At 35.7% G+C, this 19,010-nt stretch overlaps 1 protein-coding gene across 6 annotated transcripts in view; it reads right to left on the bottom strand.

Annotated features, from left to right (window-relative positions):
- The window catches only part of GABRG2 (gamma-aminobutyric acid type A receptor subunit gamma2), a 113,782-nt gene that overhangs the window by 41,819 nt on the left and 52,953 nt on the right, over window positions 1–19,010 (bottom strand). The window contains exons 7-8 of one of the 6 annotated variants that reach the window (XM_042947516.1): window positions 9,717–9,747; window positions 9,232–9,239 (exon numbers count right to left, since the gene is read on the bottom strand). The exons of the other annotated variants lie outside the window; for them this stretch is intronic. Coding sequence (XP_042803450.1) covers window positions 9,232–9,239; window positions 9,717–9,747 — 39 coding nt within the window. The remainder of the gene's footprint in view (window positions 1–9,231; window positions 9,240–9,716; window positions 9,748–19,010) is intronic. 6 annotated transcript variants of the gene reach the window in all.

Raw genomic sequence — 19,010 nt, forward strand, 5'->3', positions numbered from 1 at the left:
TGTCTTATAATGTGCTTTTTATGATGTGTAATGAAAAACGTGCAGGACTTATACATGCATGCATGCACATGCACACACACAGACATCCACACAAAAGGTATGATTAAGTAACAGATTAAGAAGATCTAAATAAAAGGAGACATATACTTTGTTCATAGAGGGTTGATACTATAAAGATGCCAGCTGTCCATAAAAGATTTATAGAATCAATACAGCATCAATTATAATTTCAGGTATTTTTAAAGTTGATAATATTGCTTTAAAATTTATAGAAAAACATAATGATATTTTTTCTATATGGTAACCAAAAAAATCAATCTGAGGAATTATTAGATAATTAGATTAGGTAACAAGATGTTTACAAACTAGAGTCATTCAGACAATGTGACACTGGCACAAAGGTAGAAAATCATACTACATTTACTCTAAGAAACATATATGGTCACTTAACCCATTATACAATTGCCACTAACCTGCATCTGGAAAAGACAGTCTTTTAAAAAAAAATGCTGATAACATCATTGAATATACATTTGGTTAAGTATGTTGCTTGATTGCTACATGACACCTTACACAAAAACAATTCCAGATGGATCATGGATGTAAATATGAAAGGTCTAACAATAAAATGTAAATTCTAGAACATAGAAAAATTTCTTCTTGACATTGGGATAGGCAGAGAGATCTTCAACATGACACAAAAGGCAGTTAACCATAAGAATAAAATTGTGTTACATTAAAGTTAAGAACTACTATTGATGAGAAAGCATCACGGAGAAATTAAATGGCAAGTCAGAGAATGGGAGAAGACATATATCTATCTGTCAAAAGCCTTGAATCCATATATTCAAGAATTCCCACAAACAAGTAAGAAAAACAAAGACAAAAAAGTTGGATAGTCTTGAGCAGGCACTTTGCAAGGAGAAATAAGCAAATGACCAATAAGCGTATTTCAGAAGCCATTATGGAAATCAAAGTTGAATCTACAAAGTGATGCCACCATTCATCCATCAGATTGGCTAAAAATTAAAATTAAAACTTAAAACAGTAACTTTTCATGGAAATCCCAAGACTTGGCTAGAATGTAGAGTATCTAAAACTTATACCGAAAGTGTAAAGTGATAGAATCACTTGGGAAACTAGCAGTTTCTACAAAAGCTGAACATCTGCTTTCTTTATGGCCCAGAAATTTCACTCTTGGTTATATATCCAAAAGTAATGCATAAATGCACCAAAAGATATGCATATCAATGCTTATAGCAATGTTATTTATAGTAGTCAAAAGTAAAACAATCAAAATGTTCATCATGCATAAAATAAGTTGTGGTATATTAATGAAATTGCATATTACATATCAATGAAATGATTTATTGCTGCTCAGAACATGGAAGAATGTATTGAATCTAAGATACTAGATGAAAAAGTTTGCATACCATATTATACCATTCATGTAAACATCAAACTGATAAAACGTCATGTAAATTTCAAAACCTGATAAAAAACATAGCTCAGAAAATAAAAAACCAGAATAGGGATTGAGGTAGTGGTAGGTAGGTATTACCAAGAAGGTGTATTAGGAAGGCTTCTGTGGTGTTAGTATTATTCTATATTTTTATTTGGGTGGTGAAAACATGAGTGTGTTTGTTTTGTAAAAATTCATCAAGCTGAAAACATTGTTTTTGCACTTTACTCTATGTGCTTTATTCTTTAATAATTACATTGGCCCAGAGATAGACACAAGGATCAATCGAACAGAATAAAGGAGCCCAGAAATAAATCTACACATATATGGTCAATTAATCTGCAACAAAGGAGGGAAGAATATACAATGTGGAAAGGATCCTCTTCAGTAAGTGGTGCAAGGACAACTGGACAGGTAGATGCAAAAGATTGAAACTGGATCCTTCTTATACCATACATAAAAATAAACTCAAAATGGAATAAAAACCTAAATATAAGATCTGAAACCATAAAATTCCTAAAGATAACATAGACCATAATCTCTTGGACATTAACCTTAGACAAGGGAAACAAAAGGTAAAATAAACTATTGGGACTATATCAAACTAAAAAGATTTTTCATAGCAAAGGAGCCATCAACAAAACTAAAACTTACTGAATGGAAGAAGCTATTTCCAAATGATATATCCAATAAGGGGTTAATATGGAAAATATATATTTTTTAAACTCATAGAACTCAACACCAAGGAAACCCCACAAATAATCCTATTAAAAACGGGCAGGCAATATAAGCACTTTTCCAAAGATACACAGATATTCAAGAAACACATGAAAGGATGTTCAACATCACTAATTATCAGGAAAGTATAAATCAAAATCACTATGAGATAACACCTCACACCAGTCAGAATGGCTAGTATCAAAAAGATAAGAAATAACAAGTGTTGGGGAGGATGTAGAGAAAAGCGAACCTCGTGCACTATTGGTGGGCATATAAATTGGTGCAGCCACTATGAAAAACAGTATGAAGTTTCTGCAGAAAACTAAAAATAGAATTACCATATGACCCAGTAATTCCACTACTGGTATTTACCTGAAGAAAACAAAAACACTCATTTGTAAAGATACATACACCCCTAAGTTTATTGCAGCATTATTTACAATAGCCAAGATATGGAAGCAACCTAAGAGTCCATCAACAGATGAATTGATAAAGATGTGGTACACACACACACACACACACACACACACATACACACACGAGTACAGACACACAGGCATGGTGGAATATTACTCATCCATAAGAAGAATAAAATCTTGCCATTCACAAAAACATGGATGGACCTAGAAGGCATTATACTAAGTGAAACAAGTCAAACAAATACCATAATATTTTGCTATATATGCAATATAAAAAACAAAACAGGGGCATCTGGGTGGCTCAGTTGGTTAAGTGTCCAACTCTTGACTCTGGCTTAGGTCATGATCTTACAGTTCATGAGATCAAGCCCCGCATTGGGTTCTGTGCTGACAGCACGAAGCATATTTGGGATTCCCTCTCTCCCTCTCTCTCTACCCCTCCTCTCTCTCTCTCTCTTTCAATAAATAAATGTTTAAAAGTGAACAAAAAACAGAAATAGACTCATAAATACAGAGAACAAACTGGTGATTGTGGGAGGATGGGCAAAACAGGTGAAGGGGATTAAGAGGCATAAACTTCTAGTTATAGAATAAATAAGCCACAGGGATGAAAAGTACAGCATAGGGTGTATAGTTAATAATATTGTAATAATTTAACATGGTGATGGATGGTAACTACACTTCATATGGTGAGTATTTCATAATGTATATAATTGTCAAATCACTGTGTTGTACACCTAAAACTAATATTTTATGTCAACTATACTTCAATAAAAAGCATTCATAAAAAAGCAGAATATTGTTGCAGGTGTAAAAGCCATAGTAAGCAAAGTTTTAGGTGGTATATGTTGTCTAGAAATATCTATTTAATTGTTATTTGGCTTATATGATTTATATTTTAAGAGATAATAAAATGTCAGTCATTAACAGGTCATTTCCATCTCATGGAATTTCACAGACCCCATAATAAAATTTCAGGATTTTTTCTCAGTTTCATTGGTGGGGCCTGTAATGCCACTACTGGAAATGAGGCTTAAAATATAAGATCATGAACTGCAGATGGGAAAGCAAAGAATAAACTCATAAAATATTTTAAGTATGTACATTTATGGTGCAGGTATCATCAAGTGATGTGGTTCCTGTAGTGAATAAAACACTAGATACAACAATAAAAGCATGGTGTTTTAACCCTAGCTCTGTCACAATTTAACCCAGTGTTCATTAGGCCTCAACTTCTCCATTTCTAATGAACAGATTGTGCTTGAAGTCTAAGAATTCAATATATGTACATAAAGTGATTAAGAATGTTAAGACAAAGACACAAATGAGCAACTTTTGAAATTGGACCCTTCAGAATTTCTTTTACAAGATTCCTGTCTTCTATTTCTTAGCTTATACATTTATATTTTATCATTCACTCCACCTTTCATGTTGTCACTGACACTCACAGAGGTTACTCATAAATTGCTCAACAGTTTCACTTCCTTGGGGTAAAAACTTGCACTTGAGCAGAAATCAGTTGCATTCTTATACACTAACAATGAAGCAACAGAAAGACAAATGAAGAAACTGATCCCATTCACAATTGCACCAAGAAGCATAAAATACCTAGGAATAAATCTAACCAAAGATGTAAAAGATCTGTATGCTGAAAACTATAGAAAGCTTATGCAGGTAATTGAAGAAGATATAAAGAAATGGAAAGACATTCCCTGCTCATGGATTGGAAGAATAAATATTGTCAAAATGTCAATACTACCCAAAGCTATCTACACATTCAATGCAATCCCAATCAAAATTGCACCAGCATTCTTCTCGAAACTAGAACAAGCAATCCTAAAATTCATATGGAACCACAAAAGGCCCCGAATAGCCAAAGTAATTTTGAAGAAGAAGACCAAAGCAGGAGGCATCACAATCCCAGACTTTAGCCTCTACTACAAAGCTGTCATCATCAAGACAGCATGGTATTGGCATAAAAACAGACACATAGACCAATGGAATAGAATAGAAACCCCAGAACTAGACCCACAAACGTATGGCCAACTCATCTTTGACAAAGCAGGAAAGAACATCCAATGGAAAAAAGACAGTCTCTTTAACAAATGGTGCTGGGAGAACTGGACAGCAACATGCAGAAGGTTGAAACTAGACCACTTTCTCACACCATTCACAAAAATAAACTCAAAATGGATAAAGGACCTGAATGTGAGACAGGAAACCATCAAAACCTTAGAGGAGAAAGCAGGAAAAGACCTCTCTGACCTCAGCCGTAGCAATCTCTTACTCGGCACATCCCCAAAGGCAAGGGAATTAAAAGCAAAAGTGAATTACTGGGACCTTATGAAGATAAAAAGCTTCTGCACAGCAAAGGAAACAACCAACAAAACTAAAAGGCAACCAACGGAATGGGAAAAGATATTTGCAAATGACACATCGGACAAAGGGCTAGTATCCAAAATCTATAAAGAGCTCATCAAACTCCACACCCGAAAAACAAATAACCCAGTGAAGAAATGGGCAGAAAACATGAATAGACACTTCTCTAAAGAAGACATCCGGATGGCCAACAGGCACATGAAAAGATGTTCAACGTCGCTCCTTATCAGGGAAATACAAATCAAAACCACACTCAGATACCACCTCACGCCAGTCAGAGTGGCCAAAATGAAGAAATCAGGAGACTATAGATGCTGGAGAGGATGTGGAGAAACAGGAACCCTCTTGCACTGTTGGTGGGAATGCAAATTGGTGCAGCCGCTCTGGAAAGCAGTGTGGAGGTTCCTCAGAAAATTAAAAATAGACCTACCCTATGACCCAGCAATAGCACTGCTAGGAATTTATCCAAGGGATACAGGAGTACTGATGCATAGGGGCACCTGTACCCCAATGTTTATAGCGGCACTCTCAACAATAGCCAAATTATGGAAAGAGCCTAAATGTCCATCAACTGATGAATGGATAAAGAAATTGTGGTTTATATACACAATGGAATACTACGTGGCAATGAGAAAAAATGAAATATGGCCTTTTGTAGCAACATGGATGGAACTGGAGAGTGTGATGCTAAGTGAAATAAGCCATACAGAGAAAGACAGATACCATATGGTTTCACTCTTATGTGGATCCTGAGAAACATAACAGAAACCCATGGGGGAGGGGAAGGAAAAAAAAAAAAAAGAGGTTAGAGTGGGAGAGAGCCAAAGCATTAGAGACTGTTAAAAACTGAGAACAAACTGAGGGTTGATGGGGGGTGGGAGGGAGGGCAGGGTGGGTGATGGGTATTGAGGAGGGCACCTTTTGGGATGAGCACTGGGTGTTGTATGGAAACCAATTTGACAGTAAATTTCATATATTAAAAAAATAAATAAATAAAAAAAATAAAAAAAAAAAATAAATCCATAAAAAAAAAAAAAAAAAAGAAACTTGCACTTGAGCTGTGTATGATAATGCTCATAAGTGTATCCTGATTTCTTATCTGTAGATATTTTCCTAAGAATATAATCCAATTCTAGAATGGATTGAAGATAGTGTTCTGTTAAATAAAATACAAAACACCAAACTATATTTTGCCCTGTATATTATCCATTTAATCCAACTAAACTTTGAAGTAAATACTGTTTTTTCCATTTTACAAAGAAATGGCCATTTAAAATAGACCACATGAGTGACTCACTAAACTGACCAGTTGTGGGTTTATGGTTTAAACCTCAACTTTTCCTACTATTGAACCCATATTTTCCCAATGCTTGTTTAAAGAACCAGGGCCAGCTGGAAGTTAATAATTCTAAGTTAAATCAGTGTCTTCCTAGATGCCTGCCTTTTGAAATATTAGAATCTTTACAGTATTATTTGACCATTGAGACTCCCACATCACCACATAGCTCTTAGTCACTTTGGTCGGATGTTGTAGTAAGAAAGAAGCCATACCTTTTGTTACATTCCTATCATACTACAAAGAGAACAAGAGTTTCCCTGTATCTTTGCCATGTCTGGATTAATTTTCTGAAGAAGGTCAATGTACTCTCCTTTCCTAGGAGCTATTCCAAGACCTCTACTTAGAAAGCACTGGTGGTAATCATAGGCAATAAAAAATGTACAACTAAATATGCCAGGGGACTAAAAGGCATATAAAATACAATAGGAGGGACTTCAAATGATAGCAAATAGAAGACAGGAATACAGGATGCATTACACAATATAATATGGGAAGAAACTTATTAGGGATGGACTGAATCACTTATGCAATAGGAAATAAAAAGGCCAGCTTATCCTTAGCATCTGAGGCAGCACTTCTAAAACTTTATTATGCCTAAGAATCACCTTGGGATCCTGTTTACAATGCTGAGTCTAGGGCTGCACATCTAGGGATTCTAATTCTACAGATATGAGGAGGGGTCTAGAAGTCTGTATTTTGAGTAAGTAGCAGGAGCAATGCTGGAGTACCCATAATGTCTTCTGAGAATAAACACTCTAAAAATATCAAAGGAGTAAAGGAAAAATTAACAAGGTGATTCTACTTTGTTTTATTTCAGAGCCCTCACATTGCTATAAAAGAGGAAAGAACCAATTGTCTTTTTAAGTCATTTTAATGCCCTGCATGGGTGAGAAACACAATCATTTGGATCAACTGCAGAGATTGAAGTAAAGACATAAAATCCTTTCCCCTACTCGTCTTGGGGATAAATGTGTTCTGAAGCCATTTTCTAAAAAGATTTTACAAAATGAACACTATGCATATGACATGGATTATGGAACAATTCAGAAGAGTCTGGAGCAGTAGCCATAATCAAGCATATTTGTGTTACGATAATATTCATACTAAATGGGACATAATCTATAACAAGCCTCATGTCTTTATAAGTAAGTTCTTTCAACCAAATTAGTTGAGATCAAGTTGTATTACTTTTATGATGAAATAAAAACTACAACTGTCAAATTAACACTTTTACTTGAAATTAATTACTGTGAATAAGACACTGAGGACTTTAACAGCTATACTTTATTAAACACTTAATATTTGCCTGGCATTGTATTTAGTGTATTACATATGATCGTGTTGTTGTTTTCACTATATTCCTATGAAAAACATCTTTGTGGTCTTATTGTAAAGGTGAGGAAACTGAGGCCCAGAGGGTTAAAGTGACTGGTTCAAAGACAGGCTAGTGAGTGGCAAAGCCAGGATAGGAGCATGGCTGAGACTCTAACGATAGTCTTCTTTATACTGTGCTATACTGCTTTGCTCAAAAATTCTCTTGCTCACCACTAAGTTAAAAAAGAAAAATGTGCTTCAGTGGCCATATAACTACAACTTTGAAATCTTTTTTTTTGTTAATTCCTAAAATGTTTTACTAAGTGTCTGTAGAATGCTTATGCAGTTTACAAATATTCTTTCTGGACCAGGGTAGAAAACCATTCACCCCCTTTGAAGTTAGACATGGCCATGTGATTGCTACTGTAGTATAATCTAATCTCTTTGGATTGAGACAGCACTCATAATCTGCTCTTAACTGTTTTATATTATTGGCTTCACTTTCATTCCTAGTTTATACAGTGACCGAAGTAAACATTAATAATGTGTAAATTTTGCTACTGACAATACCACTCTTTCCTACCTTGGACCATTTCCACCAATAATGCATTTTTTAAAGAATACAAGAAAATATGTTCTGTTTAAGCTCTGATACCAAATATATTTTTTTTAACCTCTAGGTTTTACATTAAATGAGAAGTGGTAAATTTGGTACTGATATATTTTTAACTGATTTTTCTTTTTACCTATTTATTTTTCTTGGTACTAGGATTTTATTCAAATATTCTCAAGGTTTAAGAAAATGAGTATCATTATAATTTACTTACTATCTCCTCCCACCCTCTTTGACTCAAGTACCTTACTTTCTTACCTTTGGGTATTTACTCTTCTTTCTCAGCCACTAAATTTGGGAAGTACTCATCCCACTCCATATCCTATGGAGAGGATTATTGGGACAATCCTATCTTCATGGCTAGAACAATTGGTTCAGGAATGTGAAACTGACCAAATTTAAAGTTAATAGGGGGCAACTGGGTGGCTCAGTTGGTTAGGCGTTCAACTGTGGTTCAGGTCATGATCTCATAGTCCATGAGTTTGAGTCCCATGTTAGGCTCTGTGCTAACAGCTCGGAGCCTGGAGCCTGCTTTGTATTCTGTGTCTCCCTCTCTCTCTGCCCCTTCCCTGCTCATGCTCTGTCTCTCTGTCAAAATAATAAATAAACATTAAAAAAAATAAAGTTAATAGTAGATAAATACCAGGAATTCCAAGGAGAGATTTTGTCTTTGACAATGTTGGGGAGATATGAAGTCTGTTGCACTGTAGCCATTTACTACCAAAAGGTGAGGAGTCAGATGTTTCCTCTAGCTGTCTTCCTTCAGTTGTACAATAGACATTTATGGAACATTCTCTTTGTCAGGTCCTGTGCTAGTTGCTAAGGAGATAACAATGAAGATGGACTTCCATAACAATACTTTCAGTCTTATAAAGGAGAAGCCCTCTCCTCAAATACAAAGAGCTTGTGGTAGGCTGTCTTTAGGTGCATTTTAATCTAAAAATTTACAAAAAGTATACTTTATCCACCACTTAAAAAAATATACCCAAGACTCTTTCTTTGGAGAAGATTCTACCAATTGTTTATCAGTGTTACCTTCCCAACATAAATAGGTCCTAAAATTATAGACCATAAATCGAGATTCATCTACTTTAAAAATTTGAAGTATAACATTTGTTTTAATATCTATTATTTTGATAATCACTCACAATTAACCCACACCCAAATATATGACTTCATGTAATGTCTAGTGTGTCATTAAAATAGTTTGCCATTCATAAACATATTTGGGCAAAAATAGAACTCTGGATAAATAGTAAATTCAGCAGAATTACATAGACATGTAATAGAGTCAACCATGAGCCTCAAATGTTCAAATTACCAAGGGCATCAGTCAATACTTTTAGTTGAGGGAATGGAAAAAGTAGCTATGTAGACTAGTTTGAGTTGAATTAAACAAGGAGAGTAAAGACTTTCTCTCCTCTACAGTTTTATAATTATTTCAATGAATAACTAGGTTTTAAGCTTGACAGAGAGATTGATACCTCATGTAACTTTGAACCTAGTATCATGTTTTAAATAAACATTTTCTTTACCAAATGTGCTCTGGAATTACCAAATGAATAATGGACAAAATAACTAACTGAACTTATATAACACTATACAAATGATCCTGTGGAGGTATGTAGTGCTTTGCAATTACAAAGCCAATTTCATATACTTTAATCTCATTTAATTATTAGAGATATTCTCTATGGTTGACTAAATACGATATTTTGGTTTTATTTATAGGCATGGAAACTGTGGCTAAAATAGGCTAGAAACTTGCCAAAGTCCATGCAGCTTACAGAGATGGCCCCAGAGCTCAGGTTACCTGACTCCTCTTCCAGAATTTACCCAAGAGGCTAAAAAGATTGATTATTCAAGTGAAACCTACAGGCTGGAGTGCTGACTGTAATTTCCCACTATCACCACTATACAGAGAATTCTAGTAGATATAATGTCATGTTTAGACATGAAATTGCAATGCTAGAGCTATAGGTCTCAAAGAGAACTTGGTACTCTTTTTTTTTTTTTTCCTCCTGATACCCTTCTTGCTATGACCTATTACAAAATGGATTCCTGAGGGACTGAGCATGGATTGAAAGGTTGGATGAAACATTAAATGACTATCAAATCTGGAACTACAGACAGATCAGATTTTTCTGGACACAAGGCTCATGCCTGGTACTTACATGGGCCAAAAATTGAATGAAAGGGAAATCAACTAGAAAACGTTCAGAATTTTACTCATCATTAAGCCAGCATAGGTATAGAAATGCCATACTGGCTGGTATGTTAGCAAATGCTCCCCAAATTTGTTCTCAGAGTGCTGGACTGGCAGTTGGTTTCTGCAGACACCTCTCCCACCAGCTTCTGTCTGGGAGGCATTGAGCATCATAGGTACAGGGGCAAGCATCCCAACTGCCAGAATGAGGGGTGGATGGAAGTAGGCAACTCACTAAATGAAGCCCCTAGAGCAGTCACAATTAAGAACTACAATGTCTCTTAAACAAGATAATGAGCATACTTGTACTTTCAAATTATGTTGCAAATGTATACTAATGTATTTTAAGAACTTGAGATGTTTTTAGAACAATAGTTTCTTCATTCAGGGGGAAAAAAGAGTGAGGATGGCATGCTATTGAAGCATGTATGCATTAACATGCTCTGGTTTAGTGAAAAGTATGGGTTTTTGTGTGTGATACTTCATCAGTCTTGTCACATAGAGATTCATGTAAAAGTTATTTAAAATTCAGTTAGATGCAGGTCATTGTCAATCCATTGGACTGTGGGCTGCTCAAGGGCAAGGACTATGGTTAATTTATTGTCTTGAACCCTATTAATGGTGCTTAGAACATAGGAGGTCCTGCATAAATAAGCAATAAACGGAACTTAGGTGACCTCAAAGAGGTCAGAGCTTTCAGCCACTCTTGGTAGAGTTCAGCAGCATTGCATAGATATACAGAGGGAGGCTTTGTGGTCTCAACTGAGTCTGAATCCCAGCTCTTCTGCTCACTAGCTGTATGACCTTGGGTAAGGTACTTATCCTTTCTGAGCATCGATTTTTCCATCTGTAAAGGGGCTGTACTGGGGCGCCTGGGTGGCTCAGTCGGTTAAGCATCCAACTTCGGCTCAGGTCATGAACTCACTTTTGTGAGTTTGAGCCCTCCATCAGCTGTGCTGACAGCTCAGACCCTGGAGCCTGCTTTGGTTTCTGTGTCTCCCTCTCTCTCTGCCTCTCCTCTGCTCACGCTCCATCTCTCTCTCTCTCTCTCAAAAATAAAGATTAAAAAAATTTTTAAGTGGCTGTACTAATTTACCCACTGCATGGGGTAATTGAGAGAATTAAATAACACTGGTAGTAGGGATCAATCATTCCAATAGCAAAAAAAAATCTTTTTTAGATTTTTTAAACATTTCCTAAAAAGGTACAGTTTCCGTAAAGGATTGAAAATCCTGGGCCAGTTAAAACAAAACAGTGGAGAAACCATCTTTCTATGCAGTATGTTTTGAGCGGGTTTACCCACTAATTTTCATGAATCCCTCATCTACACTGACTTTCTGACTATTCTTAGAGTTGGTGAAATTCACCAGTACATAGCATTTAAGAAATAAAAAAGCTGACCCATTCAGGGACATGGCAGGTGACCTTGACCATTTTTTCTTTTAATTATTTAACAGAGGGTGAGGGAATACTACAGAGAAATGAAGCACAATGTTGAACCTGCCTTTGGCAAAATCTACTAACATCTCTAGCAAGTGTTCTGGCCATGCTGGTCTCAATTTCCAGTGATTTCTCAAGTAAATTTTAACTACAGAATTATTTTCCCTCTTCCTCTTCATCCCCTGTCCCTCACCAAAAACATCCTCCTAAGGAATTCTACTAAGTAGAATGTTTAAGAACCTGGGATATGTGACCTGTTCAATCTGATTTCAAATCCTCTATTTCTCTTACTGCTTGGGAGGGCTTGGACAAGTTACCTAATTTCCTTGAGTTACAGTTCTCTTATCTCTGAAAGGAGGGTAGTTGATCATATCTACTTGGAGGTTTTTATGGGGATTAAGAAAGAAGTTTTATAGAAATTACCAGGGGCAGTTTGTTGTACATAGTATGTTTTCAATAAATAAATCATGTTATTAATTGTCCCACTGAATAACTGTGATGTCTTAAATTAAGCAGCATTTATTCCTAAAGAAATGTTCAGTGAGGATACTCGTTCTTAAGAAGAAATAAGCATCTCTTTTTCTTAGTCCCAGGCAGAATGGAGACTGGCACTAATGCTGACTCTTGTCCTTATTCTTGCACCCACACTTGCAATCATGAGAACACATTGAATATTTTGAAAGGAAAAGATAATTTTCTTAAAATATGTTTCTAAATCCCTACATGAATTTTAATTGCAAAATGTTTCCCATCCTATATTCTCCATATAAGAGTCTAACTTTTGGGGCTCCTGGGTGGCTCAGTCAGTTGTATCTAACTCTTGATTTTGGCTCAGGTCATGATCCTAGGATGGTGACATCAAGCCCTGCATCTGGATCTGCACTGGGCATGGAGACTGCTTAAGCTTCTCATTCTCATTCTCATTCTCTCTCTCTCTCTCTCTCTCTCTCTCTCTCTCTCTCCCCTGCCCCTCCCCACTCTTTCTTAAAAAAAAAAATTTAAATAAACAAACAAACAAATAAATAAAAGTTTAACTTTTGATCTCAAGAAAAGTGAAAGCATTGAGTTTAGCCTGCTTGGCTCTCTCACAAACCCACAATGACTTAAAGATTGTCAAACGAGCAGGCTTTTATTGACTTTAGGTGAAAATGCATTAATCCAAATTCCATTTTCCTGTGCCTTCCACTGAGTATAACTTTCATTTTCCTTTCATTTGTACATTTAGCCTTGATCTTTTAATGTCAGTTTCCCCCAGAGAGTAGCAAAAACAAAAACAAAACAAAACAACCTGTTGCTTTAATAATACCCTTAATTTTGACCAGCTTGTCATCCTCATCAAGTCCTGATGACAAAATCTGATCCCAGGGACCCAGGACTGAAAGGCAAGAATTGAGTCACACTCCCAGCCTTACCCCATCTGGGGCTGAGATCAATGATTCAATGATTCAGGTTTGTTTTGTTTTGTTTTGTTTTGTTTTGTTTTCATTTCTCAGCTTCCTTACTGGCACAAAGATATATACATCTTTAGGCCTTAGCTTTATGACATGACTCTGGAACTTCAGATCTAGAGGAAGCCTTATAGGTAATTGTTAAAGTGATGACAATGATGCTTTGGATATGTGCTGCACTCCCAACATGTTATAAAGCATTTTCACATCCATTATCTCATTTGATTCTCCCCACACCTCTATGAGAAAGGACTCCTGCTAATGCCATGCACATCTTACTGACAGAAACTAAAACACAAAGGGATAAAAGGATTTGATCAAGGTAATGCAGCAAGTTAGACACAGACTGTGAGTGGAACCTGGGTTTTAAAACTCTTATTCTAGTTTTTCTGTCACCACTCCATAAGATTCTAACTAATAATGTAGACTTATGCTATCAGCACTGCTAAGCCACATATGACTTATTTCTCAGACAGCACTGAATGCAACATCTTCTGCCAACATAGAAATAGAAATAGGTCATCTTCTTAACTCAGTCATTCTTTCCCTTTGGTTTTTATTTTTCTTCATTTTATTTTACCACAATATCTGATACATGGGAAAGGACCTGCCCATAAACATTTGAGTTATAGAACTGAACAGAGAGACTTGAGAGAGTCTGTTGGTTATAGAACTGAACAGAGAGACTTGAGAGAGTCTGTTGGAATGAAATCTGGAAGCCAATTATTAGATGCTTCATTTCCTATGAAACTAGTTGGGAGACCTTAGGCTGGCCATGTCACTTCCATGGACTTTCTTTTTAATATGAGAAATAAGGACACTTTGAGTAGGCAATTCTGGAGTCTCTTTGACTTACATGTTTTTGTCTTTATTACATAACTGCAGCATTGAATATTACTGGTACTGTGGAATGGAAAATAATGAATTTCTCTGACACATTTAGCGTGCGTGTGTTTGTGTGTGAGTTTGAGTGTGTGTGTGTGTGTGTGTGTGTGTGTGTGTGTGTGTGTGTTAGAGACCCCAATCTGGTCATGGCCAATCAAATCAACAAGTCCACTTAACATCCATTTCCTAAATCTTTCCAAAGTCACTTTATGGGACAGCTATTAAAAGAGCACTCCCACACACACATCTGCCCTTTTTGGACAAAATTCAGCCTTCTTTCTTTTTTTAGTCTAAATTTAAGGTTACAAAAGCAAGCAGAAGTGAATCATTGCATCAATAACTATCTTCTATGACCTTTCAATAAATTATAAATCACTTTTCTTTTCTCAGTCATTAAATATGCCTGAAATCATCATGCAGAAATATGTGAATTTCAAAGGTTAGGGAAAGGAATGAGAAAGAGGGGAAAATACAATTATATTATGATCATGTTGTCCTCTATTTCCGAAGCTATTCACAATTTTCTAGGCATTTTCAGATACTCATACCAACTCTTGTAGGGCAATTATAATTCTTCCATTTTACAGATAAACAAAGTGAGATCTGACAGGTTAAATGACTTGATCGGATATATAAACCTATTAATAAAGTCAGCTAGGACTTAAGGCGAGCTCATATCACCCTTAGCCAAGTATTCTTTCCTTTCAACTTTTACTTAAAGTCATGTTTTACTAATATAGTATACATGTCATTTTGTATAGAGTTTTGAGTCATAGAAAATACTTCTAGTAATAGAAAGCATTTTAACTAGCCTTGTTCAAGATGCTCCTGTTACTTCCTCATTCTTATCTTTGTAAAGAAAAACTGACTCTAATTTGATATATCCAATTATCAACATTCTAAACGTTGCCATCAACTTGAATAGTGGAACATATTAGGTTGTTATGGTATGTCGGGGCATGAGGTACCTTGAAAGCATGTGCCCTTTATTGTATACTACACACACACACACACACACACACACACACACCTGTTGATGTGAATAGCTTTTTTCCTTAATAAAAAGGAAATTGCTATTGTCTACAAATGAGACCCCCCAAAAAATGCTATGGCTCAGTCTCAGAGCACAAGTTCAAACCCTGTCTCTGCCACTTCCTAGCTACGTGATCATAGAAATGAAAATAAGGTCAGCCTTCTAAAGCTGTTGCAGGTATATATTTAATAAACCTTGTAAAATCCTTAGCACTGAGCCTGGCATACAGGAAATGCCCAATAAAACCTGGCTTGAACATTCTCATCATCATCCTCATCACCACTACCACCCCCTCATTATCAACACTATTCATCTGTGCGTAGATTAATAGGAGCAGATCTTTAGGACCAAAATATCTCCTATTACTCACTTATTTGGCGTCAGCCAGTGAAATGAAAATTCCATTTTATATTAGCTTCATTTTAGATAAATGGCCAGGGAACAGTGACTTGGGGACACAGATTCTTGTTGATTAGTTGTAATTGTACTGATAACTAGCCACGCAAAAATGTTTTAATTATTGTTATCCTATACTTCATGTGCTTCACCTATAGAACAGGGGACAGAATTAATTTTAAGAATGTTTGTAAAGGAAAGTGTTAAAATTATAGCTTTATTGTTAAGATTAAATAAAATGATTCCAATTTTACTTGAAACTACTGTATTTATACTTTTTTCTTATACAAGACTACTACAGATTTTTTATCATGACAAAATAACAGCAATCAAGACAGCCTGACCTTTTCATTATTTTGTGACCATTCTTTATTAAATCATGTTCAATTACTTCCTCCTAGTGACAAGAGGATGATGCTAGTTTATTGTTTCTTAGAAGTTACACTGCCTAATATCTGTAAAATTTGATTTAGTATGGGACCAATATTTACGGACTTGTTTTTCAATGTAATTAATAAAGCTGTCCCAGAAGTATAGCAGGGAAAATCCTGCCCATGTTTATAAAATGTGACAGTTCATATCACCCTACAATCATTTCCATGTTAATATTGTATCTTTTAATCTGCTCTTTCTGAAGCCAATTTTACATAAATAGGAAATCATGGCTGGGTCATTGACAAAATAAGCAAGCTTGACCAAAACAGTCTCTTTTAAAGAGAATAATTCTCAGAATCAGAGACATTTTAAAAACTGGTTTCTATTTTCTTTGAGAGTTCATCATTCCTCCCCCTTGCTAGTGGGTTTTTTCCCTGCCATATCATCTCAAGCTACACCTGCTCACCTGGCCAGGGGATGGGCCATGTACAGCAGAAAGGATTATAATAATGGTAAATTTTGGTTATGACTTGGCAGTCCAAATATTTGTTATCTCTTTCTACCAAGTCTTTCCCTACAAAGGCCTTGCCCAGTGACCCTTTGTGTAAGAGAAGCATGCATTCTACCCCATGGGCAACAGGCTTGACTATGTGACTTGCTTTGGCAAAGGAATATGAGCCAAATCACTTATGTTTATCAAAGCAGGAAGTTTAAGAATCATTTTATTCTTCTATTGCCCCCTCAGCCAATAGAATAGTATGCCAAAGAACGGAATATATATTTTTTCAGCTTTAAATCACTGATATTTGAGGGCTATTGCTACCATAGCATAATCTAGCTTAAACTGACCAATATAGTCCAATTCTGCCATACACAGATGCACAGATGAAAGCTGGACAGGAAGCTGTCTGTTTAGTGACCTACTCTATGATTTGGACAAGGTCTTTGTCCTCATTGCATACTTTTCTACAAGATTGGTTATACATAATCATCTCACCTGGAAAATGAACATCACATTATAGAAATACTGTGAAAAGTTAATGAGGTGATTTATATAGAGAGAGCTTACAAATGCTAGTACATCATATTATTTTAGAAGTAGTAGATCAATACTATTTTAAGGGATCACCAATTCTCAGCACAATATCCATTAGCCAAATTTATACAATTAAGCTCTTAAAAATAATACATTATGGTCATACTATGCACACTTGAGGGCAAGTGTTCTTTTTGTTGTAGGATACCAAGTGTCTCTTCTTTCTCCTCTCTGAAAGCAATGCCAAAGCCACTGTCTTACCTTTGCCCTCTCCTAATTTATCATTCAGAATAAAGGTAGTTCACATCCACCCTCTCTCCCCACACCCACTGTGGGCCTATTTTTCCCATGCCAAATTCATTTTTTCAGAACTAAACTAACTTACCAACCATCTCGATGGCAACACTCTGGGCCTCTTGCCCCTATGGTTACCACTGAAGTTCTCTATACATGATAGATAAAATAGATCTGTTAATTTCTAAGTTTCATGGAATAAGAAAACATTAGGAAGTTTATACTAGGGACTTGTGGGGACATAAATGCCCACCAGAAGATTGCTTTATAACAAAACTGCCAAATATCAGGAAATATAACACAGAATCCTAGAGGTGAAAGAAGCTTCAAATTCAATATAGTCTGGGTTTTTTTTTTTTGTTTGTTTGTTTTTTTGAGACAGAGAAATTGAGGGCCAAAACAAAATATGACTGTTCAAGGTCATTCAACAATATGATAGTACAACCACAAAGACAACTCTTACATAGGAATCAGGTTTTTTTTTTTTTTTTTTTTTTTTTTTTTTTTTTTGCTCTATATCCAGCTGTCTCATTTCATCCGGGATAATAAAGAACAGAGCTTTATTGCAGAACAATAATTGTATCAATCTTCAAGAAAGTACAACAGGAAAAAGTGTCAATTGGCTATGCAAGGCTGCTACTCAGTAATGTTCAGGAAAATTGCAACCAAGCTTTTATCTGCTTAGATGTGAGCTGAAAAAGACAAATACAGACAAGACTAGATGCACAGATGTCCATCTATGTAACTGCACCACTTTATGTTTATTTATATACAAATATATTTAAGTTTATTTATTTATTTTTGAGAGAGAAAGAGAGAGAGAGTGTGTGTGTTCAGAGTGCACAAACAGGCTCTACACTGTCAGAGAAGAGTCCAATGTGGAGCTTTATCCTACGAGCCACAAGATCACGACCTGAGCTGAATTCAAGAGTCAGACACTTAACCAACTGAGCCACCCAGGATTTTATTTAAAATCCATCTGCCAGGAAAGTGGATTATAGAGATAAACTAAATAAACTTAAAATTTATTTGCACTGCATATACTATATATTTATGACAAATCCAGCTGTAGAATATAAAAAAGCAAGTGAAATGTAGATTGGATAGGTTCTGGCACTTCCCTGCAAATCACTGTCTATTCTCAAGTAAACATTGGCTGAATAATAGTTTCCATGTTCATTTCTTTTTGCCTATTAAAAGTAAAAACAACAGCAACAAACAAACAAACAAACAAAAACTTCATTTCCAGGCATACATAAGTGCTCATTTGGGGATTATCTTTCATTTTCCCCAGTTTTCCACAGAGATACAGATGCACTTAGTTTTCAAAATAAGGAAACAGTAACAGAAAAAAGACCCAAAGCCCCAAAAATACAACAGGGACTTTGGTAAACTGGTAATGATGCACCTCACCTTTTCAGAAATGTCACAATCCAACTCTACTCAATCATGTTCAGATGAAAATGAAGACCCAGATGTTTAAGATGTAAATATGTTTAAGATTTTCACATGAAAATTTTCAAATGTTCAATACTGACTAAAATTAAATGAAACTCATCCATGTCTAATGATTCATGCTCTAAGCTGGAGTTGGACAAGTGGCTACCAAGTTACAACCAATGACTCTACCTCTTTGGAGTAATTTCCCTGT

This window comes from Panthera leo, chromosome A1 (assembly GCF_018350215.1).
Source record: "Panthera leo isolate Ple1 chromosome A1, P.leo_Ple1_pat1.1, whole genome shotgun sequence".
Classification (NCBI taxonomy): domain Eukaryota; kingdom Metazoa; phylum Chordata; class Mammalia; order Carnivora; family Felidae; genus Panthera; species Panthera leo.